The 23,889-nt window shown below is 44.7% G+C and overlaps 3 protein-coding genes across 5 annotated transcripts; 2 read left to right on the top strand and 1 right to left on the bottom strand.

The window, feature by feature from the left end:
* Nucleotides 1-1,533: 1,533 nt before the first annotated feature.
* LOC311142725 (dipeptidyl peptidase 3-like) lies at nucleotides 1,534-12,873 on the top strand. The gene is made up of 18 exons (XM_084178384.1): nucleotides 1,534-1,717; nucleotides 2,197-2,533; nucleotides 2,736-2,825; nucleotides 2,911-3,048; nucleotides 3,169-3,243; nucleotides 3,323-3,413; nucleotides 6,268-6,398; nucleotides 6,527-6,657; nucleotides 6,750-6,808; nucleotides 6,902-7,096; nucleotides 8,881-8,993; nucleotides 9,125-9,217; nucleotides 9,512-9,574; nucleotides 10,846-10,970; nucleotides 11,130-11,250; nucleotides 11,386-11,565; nucleotides 11,684-11,846; nucleotides 12,018-12,873. Exons 1-18 carry the CDS (start codon nucleotides 1,674-1,676, stop codon nucleotides 12,161-12,163), a joined length of 2,295 nt encoding a protein of 764 aa, XP_084034510.1. The 5' UTR covers nucleotides 1,534-1,673; the 3' UTR covers nucleotides 12,164-12,873.
* LOC311142723 (ras and Rab interactor 2-like) lies at nucleotides 12,409-18,395 on the bottom strand. Of its 3 annotated transcripts, none has more exons than XM_084178382.1 (10): nucleotides 18,152-18,395; nucleotides 16,625-16,822; nucleotides 16,430-16,544; nucleotides 16,243-16,315; nucleotides 15,841-15,932; nucleotides 14,662-15,693; nucleotides 14,203-14,511; nucleotides 13,933-14,064; nucleotides 13,625-13,791; nucleotides 12,409-13,423 (listed from the first exon to the last, which is right to left on the bottom strand). In XM_084178382.1, the coding sequence occupies exons 2-10, from the start codon at nucleotides 16,820-16,822 to the stop codon at nucleotides 13,094-13,096; spliced, it is 2,448 nt and encodes an 815-aa protein (XP_084034508.1). In that variant the 5' UTR covers nucleotides 18,152-18,395; the 3' UTR covers nucleotides 12,409-13,093. The 3 variants fall into 3 exon arrangements, with proteins under 3 accessions (XP_084034508.1, XP_084034509.1, XP_084034507.1); XM_084178383.1 differs by having other exon boundaries at nucleotides 18,274-18,395; XM_084178381.1 differs by having other exon boundaries at nucleotides 18,048-18,394.
* Nucleotides 18,396-18,905: 510 nt separating this feature from the next.
* On the top strand, nucleotides 18,906-23,789 carry LOC311142140 (uncharacterized protein). The gene is made up of 4 exons (XM_084177732.1): nucleotides 18,906-18,933; nucleotides 19,550-19,919; nucleotides 20,876-21,716; nucleotides 21,817-23,789. Exons 2-4 carry the CDS (start codon nucleotides 19,562-19,564, stop codon nucleotides 22,097-22,099), a joined length of 1,482 nt encoding a protein of 493 aa, XP_084033858.1. The 5' UTR covers nucleotides 18,906-18,933; nucleotides 19,550-19,561; the 3' UTR covers nucleotides 22,100-23,789.
* Nucleotides 23,790-23,889: the final 100 nt, after the last annotated feature.

The raw sequence follows: 23,889 nt of genomic DNA, 5'->3' as shown, positions 1-23,889 counted from the left end.
GGAGCGACCCAGGGATGTGCGTGATTTGGGGACCTTTAACAGAATGTGACTGTCAGAACGGGTGTTGTATGTGGAGGATGAGGGCTGCAGTAGGTATCTCAAAATAATATGCCTTAATCTTAATTCAACCCTATTCCCTGGTTGTAGTCCCTGAAACCCAAACGCTACTGGGCTACAATTCAGGTGACACTATATGAAAGAATCCTAACTAAATTGTAAGGTGTCCAGTAGAGGTCGGTGTTCATGAGCGAAGACCGAACACGAGTTTTGGGTGGGTGAGTAATACCCAGGCGAAGGAGATGGGACTGTATGGAAGGGAGTTTAGTCCAACGGTAGTTATCCCTGTAAATCCACCATGGCTACTCCCACCTCCAGTAGTTGATCTAGAAGTGTTGGCGAGACTACGGAAAGATAGGGAGGGTGTTGATCCAGCTGATTTGTTTAAGAGACGTCTGGAAACTGTGTATCAGGATTTTGTGGCCATTTACACAGATGGTTCAAAGGATCCAAGGACAGGACGTACTGGGTCAGCATTTGTAGTGCAGGAATGTGGGGTGGAAGTCAGGAAACGTATTACAGATCATCTGGCTGTATATAAGGCGGAGCTGATGGGCATACTGTTGGCCTTGCAGTGGGTGGAGGAAGTCAAACAAGACAGAGTAGTTATTTGCTCTGATTCATGTGCAGTGTTAATAAGTCTCCAGTCCTTTAGCTCACGTAGCTGACAAGACCTGCTTTATGAGGTGCTACAAACCCATGGCAGGATTAAACAGATGGGTATTCAGATAAGATTTACTTGGGTTCCAGCCCATGTGGGGATGGAGGAAAACGAGGCGGTAGATGAACAGCCTAAATAAGTACTTAGTAGTGGGGATGTTGATGTTGAAGTGTCAATGAGCAAGGCAGAGGCAAAAAGACTGATATATACAGTGATGGTGAAGAGATGGCAGGAGCAGTGGAATAGAAATATTAAGGGAAGGCATTTATTTCAAGTACAGAGGAAAGTCGGGGAGGGGAGGACGGCAGGAAGGGACAGAAGATTAAGGGTGGGACACAGCCAGTTGAAATATGCACTCACTAACTGTTAAATGACTAAAATGTAAAATGTAAATTAAACGTGATAGGAAAGCATCCATCAGGAAAGTGTGATTATTGTCCGGAAAAAAAGAGACTGTGGAGCATGTATTGCTACAGTGTGGGCAGTATCAGAGGGGAAGAGAGAGGATGAGATTTAGTATGAGGGAGAAGAGGATAGGAAATTAGTTTAAAGAGTATATTGAGTAGAGCGTCATTAGAAATATTTTGTTATCTTTTTTAAGAGAAACGGGGTTGGCAGGTAAGATTTAGTTTATCCCTGTCGCTGGCCCACACTCCAGTACGGTAGGTGGCGGTAAGGCACCATAACGTTGGATGCCAACCGCTGATAAACCCCAATGAAGAAGAAGAAGAGGTCGGTCTTTGAAAGCAAAGCACCCGAACCGCGGCGAAATCGATGAGATCTCGCGTTTGAAAAACCACGTGATCAAACTGAGCTTTGGACGTAATTGATCATGTGAAAATGTTACTTTGACACGAGCGTCAGTACATTGTGTCGGATCAGTAGTGCTTTGAAAACGTAATCGGAGCTCCGGTATCAATCGTCCCATCACTAAATATACCATAATCACTGCTGGATGTTTCGTTGTAACGTGATTCAAGGCTTGCGTATTTGGAAGAGGTAGCTACACATTTATGTAAATGTCTAGCAAGCTAACGGTAGCAAGCAAGCTACATAGGAACTCACAAAGCGTTAGCTAGCTTGCCGACTGACTAATAGTAGCTGTTAGCTAGCCTCGTCGAAAACACTTGATTTTGTAGGTAACGTTAGTTACGAATTTTCTACGTGCGGCAAGCTATACTGCTAAATCTGCAGCTTCTCCTACCTTAGCTAGCTGGAAAGTTTAATTGAACTAACCTGGCTTTCGCTCCCACTGGATATATAGATGGCTAACTACTGTAACAGACATGCTAGCCAGACCAGATGTCTAGTTAGTTTTGATTGCTACATCATGCAATGTGTTTAGTTGCAACTAGGAAATATTCTCGAAATGTATCACTTGATGACTTGAGAAGTAACCTGTGTGTAAATCTAACCATGCAACTACAAATATTTCTTAGTTGGTGCTAATAATATCATGCCTTTTTGTTAACATCTAGCTACAAATTCTCAGCTGTGAGCGTTGTGTTGAAAAGGAAGCCGCAAGCATCCAGACTGTTGTTCACCATGGTCGATTCTCAGTATTACCTCCCCAATGACATTGGGATCTCTGCGCTGGACTGTACAGAAGCATTTCGCCTGCTGTCCCCTAGAGAACAGCTCTATGCGCACTACCTCTCCAGGTCTGCCTGGTACGGAGGACTGGCTGTGCTGCTGCAGACCTCGCCTGAGTCAGCTTCCATCTATGTGCTCTTACAGCGGCTGTTCCGCAAGCAGCCACCAGCACAGCTGGGGAATGTGGCCACTGCAGCTGGACTCAGTCCTGAGGAGTACCAGGTAATACACCTACCTACAGAGCCTTGGAGAAAGACTGAGTCAAACAATGTGTACACCATATAATTAGAATGTATAACCACACACAGATGGTACAGGCTCAGAGATCTATCAGGTGACCGAACACAAAGTGCATAGTGAGCCTGTTGTAATAAACAGGAGTCTTCTGACAGATAATAATAGCTATTTTCATCTCTGTTGGCAGGCCTTTCTTGTTTATGCTGCTGGCCTCTATGCCAACATGGGAAACTACAAGTCATTTGGAGACACCAAGTTCATTCCCAACCTCCCCAAGGTAGATAATCCTCACTTTTATATCTAAATAATAAAAGCCTTGACAGAATGGTTATGTCCTCTAATGACCACACATTGTGGTTTAGGAGAAGCTGAAGGCCCTTGTGTGGCAGAGCCAGGCCTTCCAGGACAGTCCCAGTGAGATGGAGGCCCTGTGGGACAGCTGCTCCACCCTCCTCTTCTCCCTTGAGGACAAACAGAAACAGCTGGGCTTGGGGGACAAGGTGAGACTTCCTGATGCCAAGCGCTCATCCACTTATGCCTTATGTGATGTTGGGTCCCCTTAAATAAATACTGTGTACTGTAGGTGTTGATAATGATTTTGCTTTATTTCTTGTCCTCAGGGAATCACCACATACTTCTCAGGGAACTGTTGTTTGGAGGATGCAGAGTTGGCTCAGAAATTCTTGGATTCAAAGGTGTTTATTCATGTATTAAAGTTTGTCTTATGTCCATATTGTTAGTATTGCAGGACTTAAAGAGCTGTCTCCCTTACAGAACCTGAGTGCCTACAACACGCGACTGTTCAAAAATAAATCAGAAGGGAAGACCAGCTATGAGGTGCGCCTTGCGTCTGCTGTGCAGAAGGGTGAGAGTGCCTTGTCCTTTTGAAAGCTATGCTAATAAAGACGTGCTATAAATGACGTCAGAGCTCAGGCTCTGAGCTTCACAGCTCTGTATGGTTTTTGACTGACAGCCATTCTGAACTTGAGCACTGCACGCGACAAGAATATGCCCCCATCTCTCCCGGTAATTGGGCAACTTTAGCACCTTATTTGGTCAGCGTGAGGGAAATGTTGTGAATTAAGAGGACTCGATGTACAGTGGGGAAAAAAAGTATTTAGTCAGCCACCAATTGTGCAAGTTCTCCCACTTAAAAAGATGAGAGGCCTGTAATTTTCATCATAGGTACATGTAAACTATGACAGACAAAATTAGAAAAAAAAATCCAGAAAATCACATTGTAGGATTTTTAATGAATTTATTTGCAAATTATGGTGGAAAATAAGTATTTGGTCAATAACAAAAGTTTCTCAATACTTTGTTATATACCCCTTGTTGGCAATGACACAGGTCAAACGTTTTCTGTAAGTCTTCACAAGGTTTTCACATACTGTTGCTGGTATTTTGGCCCATTCCTCCATGCAGATCTCCTCTAGAGCAGTGATGTTTTGGGGCTGTCGCTGGGCAACACGGACTTTCAACTCCCTCCAAAGATTTTCTATGGGGTTGAGATCTGGAGACTGGCTAGGCCACTCCAGGACCTTGAAATGCTTCTTACGAAGCCACTCCTTCGTTGCCCGGGAGGTGTGTTTGGGATCATTGTCATGCTAAAAACCCCAGCCACGTTTCATCTTCAATGCCCTTGCTGATGGAAGGAGGTTTTCACTCAAAATCTCACGATACATGGCCCCATTCATTCTTTCCTTTACACGGATCAGTCGTCCTGGTCCCTTTGCAGAAAAACAGCCCCAAAGCATGAAGTTTCCACCCCCATGCTTCACAGTAGGTATGGTGTTCTTTGGATGCAACTCAGCATTCTTTGACCTCCAAACACGATGAGTTGAGTTTTTACCAAAAAGTTATATTTTGGTTTCATCTGACCATATGACATTCTCCCAATCCTCTTCTGGATCATCCAAATGCACTCTAGCAAACTTCAGACGGGCCTGGACATGTACTGGCTTAAGCAGGGGGACACGTCTGGCACTGCAGGATTTGAGTCCCTGGCGGCGTAGTGTGTTACTGATGGTAGGCTTTGTTACTTTGGTCCCAGCTCTCTGCAGGTCATTCACTAGGTCCCCCCGTGTGGTTCTGAGATTTTTGCTCACCGTTCTTGTGATCATTTTGACCCCACGGGGTGAGATCTTGCGTGGAGCCCCAGATCGAGGGAGATTATCAGTGGTCTTGTATGTCTTCCATTTCCTAATAATTGCTCCCACAGTTGATTTCTTCAAACCAAGCTGCTTACCTATTGCAGATTCAGTCTTCCCAGCCTGGTGCAGGTCTACAATTTTGTTTCTGGTGTCCTTTGACAGCTCTTTGGTCTTGACCATAGTGGAGTTTGGAGTGTGACTGTTTGAGGTTGTGGACAGGTGTCTTTTATACTGATAACAAGTTCAAACAGGTGCCATTAATACAGGTAACGAGTGGAGGACAGAGGAGCCTCTTAAAGAAGAAGTTACAGGTCTGTGAGAGCCAGAAATCTTGCTTGTTTGTAGGTGACCAAATACTTATTTTCCACCATAATTTGCAAATAAATTCATAAAAAATCCTACAATGTGATTTTCTGGATTTTTTTTCCTCAATTTGTCTGTCATAGTTGACGTGTACCTATGATGAAAATGACAGGCCTCTCTCATCTTTTTAAGTGGGAGAACTTGCACAATTGGTGGCTGACTAAATACTTTTTTTCCCCACTGTATTTTGAAAGATGAGACGTTGAGGATTATAATAAATACCTATTTGGTGTCTTACATGCAAACCAAACACCCAACTGTGCACTTCACATTTCCATATCGTAAAACTCATCTATGTTTGATGTACAGTTACAAGATGACATGGCGTCATACCCTGGGTTGTTCTGAACAGAATGAGCCTATGTTTGTCTATTGGGAAGAACATTTACCACGGAACACGCACCTGACTGCACCCTTTATTCTTTTCTATGCCCACCAAAATGACGATCTGTTTCTCTGAATTGCCCTGTGAAAGCCTAACACTGTATGATCCTATTTTATAACTTAGCTGGTCATGTTGGCAATAGAACAAACATTCATATTATGCCCACCTGACCCAGATTGCGATTTTGTAATGGTACGTTTTTGGATTGTGTAAACGGCAGTAATTGTGTAATGGCGGGGATGCAGGGTTGTGTTACAAACAAAACGACTACAAGTGTGCTTGCTCTAGTTCCTCAACGGCACAGCTAGGAGATCTGAAAAAGCACCTTATATTTGAAGACTCTTATTTGAGTCATAAGTGCATTGAAGTTACTTAGGAACTGTGCACACTTTGGAGAGGTGTGTGGCCCTCGGAGACACCAGTTCGTCCTCACACTCAAACGCTTGTCATTTTTTTTGTCTTATGTTGCACACATTTTCCAGGAATATTCTCATGTTACTGAATGTATGCAGAGTATATTCAGATTTTGTTTACAACAAATGCGGCAAAAAGTACAGTAAATATAAAATGCACATAAAATCAAGTGTAGTGTTTGGATTCAGTCTTGTCAGGTGAACTGTTGTGTCCTCAACTTTGGTCTGAGGATAATCTCAACTGTTCCCTTTCAATTGCTACCATGTTTATGCCGTTCATATTTCTTCTGTAAGAAACATTTCAATTTAGCCCTATCCATATAGGTCAATTCCCACAAGTGTAAAGGGTTGATGTCAGTAATGAATTCTCTTTTTATTAAATAATTTTCTCTGTCATTGCTCAAGACTGTGCAGTGGATGGGGAGGGGGAGACCGGGTGTGGCAGATATGACTTTGAGGACTGTGTCTTCACTGTTTCGAGGGGAGACTACGCTCACCTCATGAAGAAAGTGAGTGAAAATCTGGAGAAAGCTAAGGTTAGTTCAAACAGTATCCTAATTCAAATGTATGTTTATCCCTTATCAATTAAAGTATGTGATTCAAAACTACTAATGCGTCTTAAAATTCAAGTTTGGTCTCATGAACGTCTTCTCTTTAATGACAGGACCATGCAGCCAATGAGAACCAGAAACGAATGCTGGAGGAATATTCACGGAGTTTCACCTTTGGGTCCGTGGAGGCGCACAAGGAAGGCTCTCGTTTCTGGATCAAAGACAAGGGACCCATTGTGGAGAGGTGAGAGTGTACTGCCTTCCAGATTTGGCCTTCCAGTCTGTGGATGAAAGAAGTAGCAACTTGATGTTAGTTTTCTTTTCCCTTCTCTCTAGTTATATTGGCTTTATCGAGAGCTACAGGGATCCCTTTGGTTCCAGGGGAGAGTTTGAAGGTACAAATTCAGAGGCAAAGCACCCCTATTATCATTACGTGTTTTTGAAGACTCCTTTGTTATCATATTGGGGTTTGTCTCTTCTCTCCTCAGGCTTTGTTGCCGTGGTGAACAAGGCGATGAGTGAACGCTTTGCTAAGCTGGTGAGCTCAGCCGAGGTGCTTCTGCCAGAGCTGCCATGGCCAAAAGACTTTGAGAAGGACCGCTTCCTCCTGCCAGACTTCACCTCCCTGGACGTGCTGACGTTCGCTGGCAGTGGCATTCCAGCTGGCATTAATATTCCCAACTGTGAGTGCCACGTCCGACTGACTCTTAATTCAGTTAATATTGACACGACTGGTTCAGGTCTTAAGTCTCTAATGACTTCAGCTTAATGTTGGTCATTTCCATGTGAAAGGACCCATGAGCACCAATATGTGAAGTTCATAGGCACATATCAAATTGGGTGTCAAATAAAAGCTGAGTCTATATTTTGGGGAAATGAAGTCATAGATACATTTTTCCACAATTTTCCATCTAAAAAAATTTGGCATAAATAGTCGTTTTGATTTCTGGTCAAACAGATGGAAAAGGGGTCTTAGAAAACATCCACCAGAGAAAGTCTTAAAAGGGATTAGAAATACATCAAAACACAATGTTGAAGTAAAGACCCCTGACAACTAATGTCAACACTTATATTTAGTTTGAGAAATTATTTCCCTTCTGTGAGAAATTCCATTACCAAAAACCCACATCTTGAAGATATTTTCTAATTTCTCAATGAAAGTTCACAGAAGTAACAAGTGAAGGTAGACCTACCAATTACTGTTTTTACTGATATACATTATTGTTTATGAATTATTAAGTGATTAAAACTCATTCTGTTTCTAAATCGGTAACATAATCAAATCGGTAACAGAATTACTGCAACTAAATTGGCTGCAATAGGAAATCATAGTCCCAAACCACAGTTGGGTCACCTTCTACTGTCCTCCTCCACTGGCATACTGTTATGTTCAGCTCAGTGTTTTCTTTCTCTTTCTGTTGCGTGGTGGTCAAAGCACGTGTGAAGGCAGTCTGGACAAACCCCCTCCCTCTCTTCTCTCTCCAGTTGTTACCTCTCCCGGCTCTTACTGACACCTACCCATGAGCCCCCTCTCGTTCCATTTGCTGTAACCAGCATCCACGGACGTTGAAAAGTATTTTAAATTAGGTCAGTCCGCCCTGGCCTTGATTTCACTACGTCCACAGATATACATTTTTGGTCCGGCCTTGATTTGGCCCAAACATAGACGTCTATGATTGGTTCAGATTTGGTCCAGTCATAGATGTCTATTTTTCACAACTTTGGACAGCACAGTGAAACAGAGTACAGTAAAGAAAAGTAGAGTACTATATAATGTACTGAACTTTACTGTACTGTGATGTCCAGACTTCTGAAACCGACATCTATGATTGGTTCAGATTTGGTCCAGACCAACCAAGTTTGGTCTTGTTTGGGGGCGGAGATCATTTGAATAATAGCCAGTGTGTAGAATAATACCAATATATGCAAAGGATAATATTGTATATTTCTACCTTTGTGTACCTATTCAGGATACATCACCATGAAGAGAGTGACATTTATATCCAAAATTATGCATTTATGTGTAGTACAGATCAGGGACCCATAATGTAATTCCGTTACCAGGTGTAAATACCCTTCACTTCCTGTAGTTTAATAACCAAAATATATTTTTTCAAACTCAAGGTGTCATATCATAGCTGACACCTCATTATTTCTGCAGACCTCTGTGAATCTTATTTCGGAGTGTATGTTAAACAGTTTTTGGAAAGCGTAGTCGCGTAAAAAGTTTAACCGTCATTCTGTTACCAAACTTTGCATCTGCACAGTTCTTCCAGTAAATGTGTTTTTGAGAACATTTCCGTGTACGTTGTTCAAAGTAGTCCTAGTGCATAGTTTTATGGTTTGTTAAACTTTGACATCAATATTTTTTGTTTGACATTTTAAAGTGAGAAATCTGAGTCGCAGCGTAATTCCGTTATCGTGGGATAGCCCTGTAATCTCTGATTATGTGTCTGTCTTTGTTTAGATGACGACATCAGACAGTCGGAGGGCTTTAAGAACGTCTCCCTGGGTAATGTTCTGGCTGTGGCCTACGCTACCCAGAAGGACAAGCTCACATTCCTGGATGAAGATGACAAGGTAATCAACTTTCTAACTATGCCCGCCGTGCCTTACCAAATAAGCACCAAGACTGAAGGGGAGGGTGGGGGATATATTTATGCCTGTCAGATCTTTTGTTTCCTTCAATGGTCCCTGTCTGTTTCTTTCAGGATGTGTACATTAAGTGGAAGGGGCCCTCCTTCGAGGTGCAGGTTGGCCTCCATGAACTGCTGGGCCATGGCAGTGGGAAGCTCTTTGTCCAGGTGAGAGAGGCATCTCCGTTCATGTTCATGTCATGCATGGTCAGTCCTTGCATCCATAGCCCTGTCTATGGATTTGAGTGTTTACGTTTCTCCAGCTCAGTCCCCCAGCTGTTTACCACAACAGTGGCGGGGCACCACCGCTTTATTATTTGAACTGCAGATTGCCCCTTTAATGTCTAAATGTCTGGTTTATAGTAAAATCCATTGTTTTTACTGTTTATGTAGTCTGAATGGGGGATGCACAGTGCTTTGTGACTGATTTTAGTGTTTTATTATGTGTTGTCATGTGTACAGGATGAGAAGGGAACTTTCAACTTCGAGATAGATAATGTTCGCAATCCTGAGACTGGAGAAAAGGTGAGTCTATATACACTATATATAAAAAAGTATGTGGACACCCCTTCAAATGAGTGGATTCGGCTATTTCAGCAACACCTGTTGCTGACAGGTGTATAAAATCAAGCACACAGCCATGCACTCTCCATGGACAAACATTGGCAGTAGAATGACCTTACTGAAGAGCTCAGTGACTTTCAATGTGGCACCTTCATAGGATGCCACCTTTCCAAGTCAGTTCGTCAAATTTCTGCCCTGCTAGAGCTGCCCTGGTCAACTGTAAGTGCTGTTATTGTGAAGTGGAAACGTCTAGGAGCAACAACGGCTCAGCCGTGAAGTGGTAGGCCACACAAGCTCACAGAACGTGACCGCCGAGTGCTGAAGCGTGTAGCGGGTAAAAATCGTCTGTCCTCGGTTGCAACACTCACTACAGAGTTCCAAGCTGCCTCTGGAAGCAACGTCAGCACAAGAACTGTTAGTCGGGAGCTTCATGAAATGGGTTTCCATGGCCGAGCAGCCACACGCAAGCCTAAGATCATCATGTGCAATGCCAAGCGTTGGCTGGAGGGGTGTAAAGCTCGCCGCCATTGGACTCTGGAGCAGTGGAAACGCGTTCTCTGAAGTGACGAATCACGCTTCACCATCTGGTAGTCCGACGGACGAATTTGGGTTTGGCGGATGCCAGGAGAACGCTACCTGCCCGAATGCATAGTGCCAACTGTAAAGATTGGTGGAGAAGGAATAATGGTCTGGGGCTGTTTTTCATGGTTCGGGGTAGGCCCCTTAGTTCCAGTGAAGGGAAATCTTAACGCTACAGCATACAATTACATTCTAGATGATTCTGTGCTTCCAACTTTGTGGCAACAGTTTGGGGAAGGCCCTTTCCTGTTTCAGCATGACAATGCCCCCGTGCACAAAGTGAGGTCCATACAGAAATGGTTTGTCTAGATCGGTGTGGAAGAACTTGACTGGCCTGCACAGATCCCTGACCTCAACCCCATTGAACAACTTTGGGATGAATTGGAACGCTGAGTGCGAGCCAGGCCTAAATGCCAAACATCAGTGCCCGACCTCACCAATGCTCTTGTGGCTAAATGAAAGCAAGTCCCCGCAGCAATGTTCCAACATCTAGTGGAAAGCCTTCCCAGAATAGTGGAGGCTGTTTTAGCAGCAAAGCAGGGACCAACTCCATATTAATGCCCATGATTTTGGAATAAGATGTTCGACGAGCAGGTGTCCACATACTTTTGGTTTAAGTGAGTATTGTGTAAAGTATGGTTTCTGTGCTTCAGATCACCACCTGGTACAAAGGCAACGAAACATGGGACAGCAAATTCTCCACCATTTCTTGCTCCTATGAAGAGTGCAGGGCCGAGTGTGTGGGGCTCTACCTCTGCCTCAACAAGCACGTGCTCAGGTCTGTTTATCCATACTCGTGTGTGTGTGTGTGTGTGTGTGTGTGTGTACACACACTCTGTAATCACTAAACCTACATTAATATCAAAGCAGAATGTATTAACAGTGATCTTACGTGGGTCAGGATGCTCTAACGAGGATGTTGTCCCTGGGTTTGCAGTATCTTTGGCCATGAGGGCGAGGATGCAGAGGAGGTGGTGTATATCAACTGGCTCAACATGGTCCGAGCTGGCCTGCTGGGCCTGGAGTTCTACACCCCCGAGAGCAAGAGCTGGAGACAGGTCAGCTGCACTAAAGTTCAATCATTTATAAAGTACATCAAGCCTCAATTTAGTTGATCATGCTATCTTTCTAACTCTATTGCTCATTGAATCTCTTCCCCACTTTAACTAAACATCCTGTTCTCTCTGGCTCAGGCCCACATGCAAGCTCGCTTTGTGATCTTGCGGGTACTCCTGGAGGCTGGCGAGGGGCTGGTGACCCTGAAGGAGAGCACAGGAAAGGATGGGCGCCCAGATGCCCTTATAACGCTGGACCGCAGCAAGATCCACACTGTGGGCAAGGCTGCCATCGAGAGGTTCCTATGCAAACTGCAGGTACAGCTGTAGAAGGCTTGGAAATGTCTTGATTATGGCTGGGATTACCGGGATAAATGTCACAATAAAAGTCGACTCAAATCTCCTATTTGACACATTATTATCTTTGTCCCTGCAGGTCCTCAAGTCCACAGCCGATGTGGAGGGAGGCAGAGCTCTGTATGAGGGATACTCGGCCGTGTCCGACAGTGGTTCTCACAACTTCCTGTGCCTGCGGGAGACTGTTCTCCAGCGCAAAGAGGCTCGCAAGATGTTTGTTCAAGCCAACACAAGGGTCAAAGGTTAGTCTTTAATGCCAAGATGAATATCTACATTTACATGGCATGGCTCTTCATATGTTTATCATCGTCCTACTAAGTGATCTACCTTCATGTAAAGACAGTATCACCCTAAACCATTTTACTGGCCCACGTGTCATTGGAATCCAAAGACTTGTGTATTGTCTGATGCAGGTGACAGTGTAGAGCTGGTGGAATACGAGGGCAGTGCGGCTGGACTGATCCGCTCCTTCACAGAACGGTTTGCAGATGACGACGCCGAGGAGGTGGAGGCCCACCTGCTAGAGCTGAACAAGAGGGATGCCCCCTGCTGGTTCTGAGTGAACAGTGCAGATACACAGCCAAAGCAGTGCTAAGACCCAGACATGCTGCTGCACTGCCCACGCCTGCTCCTGACTGAGACACGCCTGGACCTGTCATAGGAACTGATCTTTCCATGCACTGTCAAATGCCTTTACAAATCAGTCGTGAGTGGAATGCACAGGTGGTTATGGCTGTGATTATGAAACTCGAGACATTCACCCCAGAGGCACAGTTTGAAACTACGTTAAGCCCCAATCATTATGCAGTAATTCATTCCCCCTTTAATATTAGGAAGGATAGGAACAGTGTAAGCAATGTCATACAAATTTGACAGCTAAAAGAACTCAGTGCCCTGTGGTAGGAGCTTGGAGTCAGTTTGAAACAAGGCCAGAGTATAGAAACAAAAAGTGACTCAAGGGTACCATACACAGTTCACCATCAACTAATCTGTCAATCAAATCTAAACCACAATATTACCCTTTTTTATGTTGACACATTTCAATTGCTGTTTGTCTTAGAAAGATTGACAATGTTCTTTTTTAAAGAACTCCTTCGAATAATATGAATCATAGGGTAAGCTCTTTGTCCCTTGTGTCCAGGAAACTTAAAGCCACTACTGTGACATGGTCAAAGCCATTGTGAAAGGGTACACAGTACTGCAAATTCTCTCTTGCTTAGGTTGGTAAGAAACAGCCTATACAAAAATTAATTGGATTTTCTTTTAATACCAATGTCTGTTCAGTTTGTTTCTTATGCATTATTAAAGGTATCTCGGGGAACTTGTGTAATGAGCTGCATGAACTGATATACATTGAAATATAATTTACACTTAGATGTTGTTTAATAGAATGTCTTCAGTACTTTGCAATCTCCAGCAGACATTTATTTTAAGAATAAATCACAAAGCAAGTCCTTATTGTAGTCGAGGGGTTTAAGAAAACTGTTCCTTAACGTGTGGATACTCCAGGTGATTCCACAAGGTCCACAGCCTCCTCTCTTGTTAGTTTGCAAGTCTTGAGTCCATCCTGGTTGGCTAGCTGGTATATGAGGGGTGTTCCGCTGGTGCCTTGGCCCTGTAGGTCCTGGATCTGGCCCTGGGCTGGGAGGGCTTGAATCTCCCCCTCACTCCGCCAGTACAGCTTGTACAGTCCTGGGTTGTCCACACCAAACTTAGCAGCACAGAGCTGGGTCAGGGCCTCCCCACTAACTCCTGCCCTCCATTGCAGGGTTTTCATACAACTGCTTTCTCCATCTTGAAACAGAACCTTGACACACCTCTACAACAAACAATTTTTAAAAAAAAGTTTCCCATGAGAACAGTTCATATTGAGCATTCCTACTGGTCACTGGGGTACAGGGATTTCCAACTGAGGCATATTATTCCACATACCTTAGGTATGTGTTGATTTCTGTTTAGTATTAGTGGTAGGTGTGTTATTCTATACAGTATTGGTGCTAATAAATCAATTGAGTCGTACCAGTTGCTGTTGTATGTTTTTCTGGCTCTGAGCCTGGCTGCTCCGGCGTTGGCTCCAGTCTTTCAGGGAGTCTCTGGCCTCCTGGGTCAGCCCGCTAGAGGGCATTTCTTCAGGCTGGCTCTGGATCAGGCACAGGCTGGCATACACACTGGTCAGGTAGTACCCACCTGGTACAAACATTGCAACACTATGGATTATGATGGCTATTTGGCATCATATACTAAATTATTTGAAATATTTCACATTTAAAGCCTAAATACTTGTATATAGTTGGGGTTAACGGTTTGATCGTTTTCTGTCAGCCTTACCCTCCCCTGTCAGCCATGATGACTCCAGCAGCTCCATCATGTACTCCACCTCCACAGACAGCTCTGGCATGTTACACTGTACGATGACATAGGACAGGGCTGGTAGGAAGTCATCTGCACCGAATTCCTGGCCTGCTCATGGAGACAAGACAACTCTACCATGTTAACACATGACACAAGTCTTGAAAAGACCATGGATGGGAGGGATAGCAGCTGTTGCTTCTGTAAGGTTTATTTCTTTACCATGTTCTCTCATAAAAAAGCCCTCACCTGAATTGCCCGTCATGGCTTTATAGATGAGCTTGCAGACCTGCAGGAGCACAGCAACCTTGTCAATGGGAGAGTAAGCCCGCCTCATGAGAGCTAACTTCTGCCGCACCTTCTCCACACCGGCAGCATCCGGCACTCCCACCCGCACTCCAAAACACTCCAACGGGGTCTTTCCCCTGACCACAGCCAGGCTCTCTGCCATGCTTTGGGTGGAGCCATCTCGCTCATGCAGAGTTTTCAGTGTCCTGTCTATCTGTCCCTTCAGAGGTTTCAGCACACAGCGGAACATGGCTTTCTCCAGCACCAGGTCTGCACACAAACACACATTCATAAGGTCACATGTCATTATCAGTAGAGGGAAACATGGTCGTACTGGTTGTATATAAAATGACTGAGCATATTTCTACTGTTTATTTGACTAATGCCTGCTGTTTGCATTGGGGATCAATGTTGCTGTACCTTTCTCATCATCAGGCACCATGGTCTCAATGGGGGGCTCTAGTTCTCCACAGTCCAGCAGGAAGGTCTTGGCCTGGGAGAGGAAGAGGCGGATGCCCTGCAGTAGCTCTACGCCAGATCTCTGGCACTGAGGCTTGATCGCCTCTCGCTGCTGCCTGAGGAAGTCCTGCACCAGGACACCAAACACAGTCCTCCTGTCACGGGACAGGTCCTCCACCAGCTTTGCCACGTGCTTCTCTGGCATAAAGAAGGACACAAAGGCTGCACTCAGCTTGCGCAGGACTGAGACGGGCTGGCGTGGGGGCAAGGTGCATGGGGGTGAGGGGTTACTGGTGCCCCTGGTGAGGGGAGGTCGCTCTGAGCTCTCCTCTGCCTCCTCCAGGCTGCTGAGGGAACTACTGCTGTCCAGCTCACTCAGGGAGGGAGCATATCTCTGCTCCAGCAGGAGACCCACCTCCTCACCTCCTTTCTCCTGGGCCGGTCCCTGCAGGAGAGCTAAGGGCACATGGTAGTCCTCCTCTGCAGTGGGAGACAGTGTGGGTGTGACCCTGATCTTCTGCGGAAGAAATGGAAGAACCAAGCATGGATGCAAATAGTCTGAGTCCTCCTGGACGGGTGCTGTCCCTCTCTCACCCTCCACTGCTCTACTGGCCTGCTGGACCTTGCTTTTAATATTTTTCTTGGCCAGCAGAGGTGGGGGAGGGGGAGGGGCAACTGGTGGGGACAAGGAGCTAGAGTTCTCAGTGGAGACACGCACCTTGAGGCTGCGCTTGAACTGGAGGCGTTTGTGCAGTGCAGGCTGGGATTGCAGGAAGAGTGGGTTGATGAAACAGAGAGCCCCTTGGCCTGCTGCCCCACAGTTCAGCTCCCGGGGGCTGCGTGTTTGGATGGGGCAGAACTCCTGGAACAGGGTGGGGCTCTCCTGTGGCGTGGCACAGTCCTCAGGGGTGGGGCTAGGTGGCAGCGGTGCCTCCTCGACTGGTGGGGGCCCATTGCGTGGACCTCTGAAGTTCAGCTGGGAGCTCCAGAACTCTGAATGAAAAAGAAGCAAAACTGTGTCTGCATACTTCCTCAACGCTATCCTTGATGAGTTGTGTACGGTACACAATGGCAGCTAGCATTACAACGATTGCCAACATCTTGGTAGATCAGACCTCTGAGCCACACTGTGGTACCTACCCACGCCCATGTGTGAGATGGACTCCAGCTGTTTGTGGGATGAAGCCTTGACTATGGCCTCAGGGAGCTCCAGTGGGAAGGGCAACACATCCCTGAAATAGACAGCACATACGTTTTATAGACAGGTCTAATTAAGTTAGTAGGATATGATTTGGACCAATAATGAGAGATAATTTAGATCTAGATGGATAACACTAGTAGACATTAGTTGTCTAAATGTCCTAAACCTATTTTACAGTGAAGCCAAGTATCACTGCTCTTTATTAAGCTTTATGTATCGGCCTAGTCAGAGCAGTGTGCGGGTTTCTTCTTTTTTCTCAACTGTTACCATGCACCTGCAACAAAGATAGCTCAGATGTGCGAGTGCCTTTTGAACTGTGAAGCCAAGTAAAAGGCCCATACCGGCTAACACAGTAGAAGGCAATGAGCCGGAAGAGGTCAGGGAAACCGATAGCCGCTCTCTCCAAAGAGAAGGCTGTGAATGGAAGGGAGACGGGGAAGCAAGAATAAGATCATTAGTAAAAACCCTCTTTATTCATATCAACAGGCTTTAGATAGAACATCTCTGTCTTTTTCTTTCATCACTCACTAGAGTCCCCTTCGCGGATGACAAATTGTTTGACAAAGGAGGGAACGCTGTCGTCTGCAAGCCTGACACACAGCACTTTCTTCTGCGAGGTGTTGGACTTGCGCACCAGAAAGATCTACAGAGAGGCAGAGATATACAAACTTAGGTCGTGTTTTGTGTGTGCGTGTGTGCGGTGTGCGTGCGTGCGTGTCTCACTCCAGGCGGCTCCCGCTGTAGGATGTGCAGAGCGGTGGCAGAGTTAATGGACAGCTGCAGCCAGACGGGGTGTGTGAGAAGCAGACGGTCAAGCACACTGATGTTCTTCAGGGAGCCACGCTGAGGACAAGCCCGCCTCTCTCCTACCGGCTCCCCCCCTACCGGCTCAGGGAAATCATACACCGGGTCCTCCTGCATCTGGGGAACAGAGTATACACAAGTCTAAGTTGCCACAGTGATGCTTCCCATTCTGCTATTCATCATACTAATTATTTTGGAATCAAGACTCTTCCTCTTCCCTTCTGGTAATGCTAGCAGGCATCATGGCATGATGTGCCCTGTGTTCTGTGATGACCACTACTTCTCCATAATTTTGGGAAACTCCCACACCATATTCCTTCCTCTCACTGAGTAATCTGGAGGGAGTATGTCATCAGAGTAAGACTCACCACAATTGTAAAGTGTTCTAACGTGTGCATATCCTAAGGATCCTACCCTCAACAGTGAACTTGCTAGGACTGAAGTAAACATTTTGTGTTAGCTTGTTAAACCCTTTGAATATGAGAAGGTGAGGCTATATTTTGACAGAGGTGGTTTATATACACAGGCTGTTATTATGGAAAATGACAGGATGTCTATTCCTCCAACTTCCCTCCAGGGATTGGCTGCTGCTATATAAGACAGCCCTGAGCCCAACACAATATCTGAGAGAAAGGGTGGTGGAGCTGGCTGCCCAACTTCTCGCTTGAAGTTTGGCAAGTCTAGACTTGGTGAGCTGGTAGAGACAAGCACTGAAAACACTCTCCAAACCTACTGAGCAGTGTGTGAAAATGCAAATCTAACCCTGTAAACAACTGAGAGGTTCAAGTCTAAAATGTAAGGCAGTGTCTTAAATTTGCATTCATAATAATATAATATGCCATTTAGCAGATGCTTTTATCCAAAGCGACTTACAGTCATGTGCGCATACATTTTTACGTATGGGTGGTCCCGGGGATCGAACCCACTACCCTGGCGTTACAAGCGCCATGCTCTACCAATTGAGCTACAGAGGACCACATAACAATGCAACAAAATGTCCAGAATGAATAGCCTATACCAGAGCCCACTTTTGAACCTCATGAGACTATTGTGATACTGAGAATTGGGTTATTACTGGAGGTATAAAGTTGTTTTTATGTTGGGGAACCAGTGATGAAAAATATAGGCATAATTAAACATGGACTATACTGTAACAACAGACCAAAGGTTATTTCAGTAAATAGAAAAAGATTTGGTATATTTTTTATTCTAATAATAAAATTACACCATCATATTTGTGGACATGGTATGGGCCTCCAACGTACTCCACACGTTTTATCACTGCCACGTTCTGTAACTCTGTAAGAGGCTAACTTCCTTGATATGTACTATTTTTACATACCTTCAGTTAATCGGTGCCAGGTCTCGTGACTTCAGTAATCAAACAAAGATTCAACTGTTTCTTATTTGACACTTTAAAATTAATGGCAACATTACAGAATTCACCTTAATCTCCCGATCCCCTGTCGTGTGAGAGGTTATGCTGAATAGCCTACTGTAAATTCCACTTGGTCCCTGAATTTCCAAATGCCATTGAAACGTCTAAAGTATAGAAAACTGTAATAGACCTAGATATATGGACATGCCATGCTGGCGCTGTCTGGACTGTCCAGGCAGAGACCTCTCTGTGAAGTTGTGATTCAGAAGTTCCTCGCACTCCTCTGCTCTGTCTTCCTTATATTTTCCATTCACACTTTGCAGAGAAACAAACCTGTTTGGACCAAGGCTATATACGCATGCGCCCGTCACCACCTTGTGAAAATGTGCTAAATACAGTATTGTCAGTGGGAAAACCGCCACTAAAACATAATTCAAATCTATTGTTTATTCTGTATTTTGTGAAAGAGGGTTACATAATTAATCTGCATAAATTATTTCTAAACTTCTGAGTGGTCATCATCACCATTGTAACTACATTATGCAGCAATCATGATACATTTAAAGATTTTCACAAAATAAATGTCTGTTTCATTTGGTATACACTTCTGCAATGGAGACTTCGATAGATATAGTTTACTATGTAAAATGTAACAATAAGAAGGACCTAATGGTTGAAACACTAAGTGGTAGCCTATTTGTACACGCCACTCAAACAACGTGCTCAGTTACATTGTAGCAAAATATTGTAGCCAGCCTAAATAAACGAGTTCAGCTCAAATCTTTTGGAAATGTCACACGCTCAAAGATCGGAACCGGATGTGGTCATTGAAAATATTGCACCGCGTTAGGTAAGATGGAAGCACAGTGTGCTAAGTTATTTTTTTGTTTGAGTAAAACTATTGTCATTTTTGTTTAACTCAGCAATTGTTATGAATACACAATTGGATGTTAAAAATTTACAGTATTCTCTAAATTGTTGCAAATATATGTAACTGCTTCTGAACACTCAACATAACGTAAGATTGCTAGTTTAGCTAGCTACTGTAGCTAACTCCAATCCGCGCCGAATTTATCATTTTAGCTAGCTAGCGAGCCAAGATAAATCTGATTACACCTCGGCCAATTTATGTTTGTAAAATACAGCAATTTCGAGTGATTCTATGAAAATCACATGTTTCCCGATCTGGTGGGGGGGAACTAACAGTAGTTAGCTAACTTAGCGTTGCAAATATTAGCTAGCTAGCTTTGCAAATGTAAGCTAATTAACTGAATCATTGCCAGCAGGTTTGACCATGGACTAGTTTAGCTTCATGCTTTACAATATTGTTAGTTACACGTCACATTTTATTAAACTACTATATTCATGATTTGCCTATAGATTACACGTCCCTTTTCAGTTCTGTCATCAGCTGAAAGATAAACTAACTTAGCTAGGTCAGTGACACCCTCCTGTTCTTTCCCCAGGTGTGCCCAGCCATGGAGTCGACAGATAAGAACAATGCTATAAAGCTATTTGTGGGGAACCTGGCGTTGGACACCTCTCAGGAGGACCTGACACAGCTCTTTGGACCATACGGACAGGTGGTCACCTGTAGTTTACTCAGGCAGTTTGCCTTCATCCACCTCCAAGGAGATGGTGCTGCTGATCGAGCCATAAGAGAACTGAATGGACGGGAGTTCCATGGCCGCAACCTGGTGGTTGAAGAGTCCCGCGGACGGCCCCTGCACTCCACCAAGGTGTTTGTTGGGAACCTTAGTGCCATGTGTTCTGCTGAGGACCTACAGGAGCTCTTTCAGACCTTTGGGAAAGTTCTGGAGTGTGATAAGGTCAAAGGTGAGCCATGTCGTTTCCCCCGCCTTTTCATGCATTGACTTTGTGCGCATACAGCGCAACTTCAGTTTAGTAAATCGACTAAATGACTAAGGTTTCCATACACTTGTCGAAAGATTTTCAAGCAAATATGCTAATATTCGCACCAAAAGATATGCACATTTTACCGGCAGAGCTGTTTCCATCAAACTGGCTTGTTGCGGATAAAAAGCTGTGCGTAATGACATAGTGTACGTAAAAAGCCAAATAAAATAACAGTGTCGCCAGCCCATTTTTAACTCTGTTGATGGTTTTGGGACAAAAACTCTTGCAATAAACAACACATTTGCCAACTCTGGTCTTGGCATATCTGCTCTAGCCAACAGCTCACAGATAAAGTCCAGAGGGTACATGATGAGATTATGGAGAAGAGCAGGATCATTTTTATTGGTCAATTTGTCAAGAGTATCTTGATGTAAATGTAATTGGCAGCCAAGCACCGATCATCATATCACCAGCATTCAAATGAAGACCCTGGATATTTAATGGAAATAAGCCTCAAGCTCATCACTGTGCACTTTCACCACACTGATGTTCATCATTTATTCAATCTGTAGCCTAATAAACGGCATGCTTTTTCACCTCGTAGTAGGACCACACAACATAGTATCGCGTGAGTGGAAGTTTGCTTCGATATGATAGTTATTCTACCAACAATTTCAAAAAAAGTTAATCCACCGACATTTGTCGCACACATGATATTTTAGTTCCCCCAAATATTATTAAACCCTGTCGAATGTATTTTGTTTTGTCAACATTTAGGAAAGTGTACAGACAATTAACTGTTTCCATCAGGCCTATCGTGAGTTTTTTTTATTATCCAACAGGTACTTTACTCTCATACAAATAATTGAATGGAAACATAGTTTGGTGGTTAAATTCATTAGCTCACTGTCTTGTCATCCTGTGCTTGTTTACAGCGAGGCTCTCTTCCTCGGCGGGCTATGCCTTTGTGCACATGGAGCGTAAGGAGGATGCGCTGCAGGCTATTGAGGCTCTCCATGGTACCACCTTCAAAGGCAGACCGCTCTCTGTTGAGCTCTCCAATGTGCAGCCCAGTAAACCCACCACAACTACAGCCAAGGTCCCCATCATGAGTCACTATGCCACTGAAAGCCTCTCCATCAAGCCCCATATGGAGCACCACCAGAGTCAGGCTGCTGTACTGGCTGCTGCAGTTGCTGCAGCTGCAGGTCTGCCTCTTCAGGTGCAGCAGAGCTTGCACAACTCTGTCTACAACACAACAAGCTTTGATCCCACTTACGCTGCGCTTAAGGGCATGACAGCAGCCAGCGCCACAGATGGTACCCCAGTGAGCCCTGCGGTCTATGGTGCCCTCGCCAGCCAGGTGTACGGCTCTGTAGCAGATCAGGTATACGACTCTATAGCGAACCAGGCCTCCAGCTATCATAATTCAGCCACACCGGACGCAGCAGGCTACAATAACCAGTACGACACCACCGCTGGAGAGGCATCGTCAGCCTATGGCTCCATGGGGGGCGCAGACCCCAGTGCCCAGGCCATCTTTGAGGCAGCACGGGCCCGCTTCTTCCAGCAGGGCCAGCAGGTTCTAGCTGAGCAGCAGATGGGGACTAAGTCAGGGGACAGGGACCGTAGCCCAGTGCGGCGCTCCACCCCACTGCTGCCTGACCCCGTGCCCCAGCCCTTCCCCCAGGCACGCCCCAAACGCCGTGCCCTCCTCCCAACGCCACCCGGCCGACCAGAGGACCCTGCTGCTGCTGACGGAGACCCCATTGCCAGGTACATGATGCACCTCTGAGACAAGTCTTGATATTTGCACCTTTTGAGGCAGTTTTGATATTTTGAAGCGTAATTACAATATAATGTTTCTCAACTTCAGATGCTATGCAGAGTACTATCAGCAGGTCCAGCAGTACCAACAGTACCAGCAGTACCAACAACAGTACCAGCAGTACCAGTATGGCTACCCACCTCCAGCCCCGACCCAGATGCCCACCCACCAGATGCCCATGCAGGCCCCGCCCCCGACGGAGGCCCCACCCCCAGCGCCTGCCACCTACGCCCCAGCTAGAGCGTATGAGCCGCCTCCATCACACAAGGAGCCCCTCCTCCGCCGCCCTGACTACTCCCACCTTCACATGCCAGAGCCCCCCTACCGATAACCCTTTAGATTGCCGTGTGTATGCGATCGTGTGTGTGTGTGGGTTTTGAATGCTGTAGTTCTGGTCCGAATGTGCATCACTGCAAGTTTGCCCATTTTATAAATCTCCTGTTCTGCAGCTTTTTGTTTCTGAACACATTTCTAACTAGTTAATTTTACTTTATTGTAGGCCTGGTCTTGATAAGAAAGCTGCCCCACAAGACAGTAATTTGTATTGGGAAGTCGTTATGGTAGTAAGTGTCTTCATGATTGTGTTGCGTACTGGGTGCTCTATAACGACAAGTAATCCTTATTCAACCCCTACATTTAGTTTAGCAAAACAGAAATGGTCAAATTTGCAAAAATATTAATCCACACCAGAGGAGTGCCTTGTTAAAAGCCTAGCTGAAATATTGAGTAAAATAAGTTTGTGTATATGTGGACATAGAAAGGAAAAGCCCAAATCGATCCATGCATTTTGTTAGCAGGCCCTTGCCTCTGTCCTCGAGGTGACTTTGGCTCGTCCATATTAACCATTAGTTCACATGTATAGAGGATAACTTAATTTTTCCGTTTTCCAGATTTCGTTTTTTAATTTGTATTGCCTTCATCGAAGACTTCATATGAAAAGTCAAATGTTCCAGCATATGTAGATTTCTGGGTAATAAAGTGGTTATTGTGTTTTTAAAAGATTTAAAGCAAGGGGCAAAGTAGCTTTACATAAGGACCGGTGTGAGTGAGTGCATATATGTACGTGTGGACATGTGTAAACAATCTAGGGGAACAATGGAAGCATTTTTTATAACAATCACAGGAACACATAGACCTCAGTCATAAGACTTTCTCTCCATAAAGTGTGGGGCTTTGGGAGAGACGCTCGGGCGCTTTACTGCACCAAAATGACAAGTCTGCTAGAGTGATAAGCAAAACTCCCGTTTTCCTTGCACACAGTCAGCCTCTGGGAATGTAGTTCTTCCCCATGTCTCACATTACCTTCTGTTAGATCTGATCAAACCTATCAGATAGAAAGACCAACAAAGCAGACCATTTTAGTATCTGACAGTCTAACTCACATTTTCTTGGGGAACTAGTTTTTTATTTGCAGACAGTGATACGTGAATGCTTTCCTCTGCTGTTATACCATGAATACTATCCTAGTGACTTTTAACTGGTCTAAACGTAAAATGGAGATGTGGAAAGCCCTGCTGGTGGCAAGTGCATGCAGAAGGCTTCCTTCAAGCATGCCTTTCAGGATCTGAGGGCATTCAACTGCCATTTTGGGCCTCACCTTCTTTTCTCCAAAGGATAAAAACTAGTGGGCTTTTCACACACAGTACATTGTGTGGTTTTGACTGTGTACAGGACAAACATTTGACGGTTTTATTTTTCTTTGTTTTCTGTTGGTTGAAGTGAATTTTCTGTGCGATCGTGGTAGTCATATTCTGTAAGCGTATTTACTTAAATTGGACCATCAAATTCATGAACTGTCTCAAATGGAATGTGGAGCCATTAGGCTCCCCAGGTTTGAGCGAAACATATTTGTTCCTATTATTGAAACGTTACCACTCAAGCTTAAGTAATGAAAGTAGGAGTGATTTGGTTTGAGAATAAAACGGCACCATGCGACTGTAATTTTTCTAAATTAAAATGGGAAATGTTAGCCCCATCGGCTTAATTATTAGACATGCGATTAAACTTGCTATAAAATCGTTTCCATGTTTTTTCAAAATATTTACTAATTGTTTCAACCTTGCACGTCTAAATAGAAACAATTTGTTCAAAGACGAGAAGTTGCTACTCTTACGTTCTTGA

This window comes from Coregonus lavaretus (genome assembly GCF_964263955.1).
Source record: "Coregonus lavaretus genome assembly, chromosome: 15".
Classification (NCBI taxonomy): Eukaryota; Metazoa; Chordata; class Actinopteri; order Salmoniformes; family Salmonidae; genus Coregonus; species Coregonus lavaretus.
Note: the sequence above shows the minus strand (reverse complement) of the source record. Positions and strands in the feature narration are given on the sequence as shown.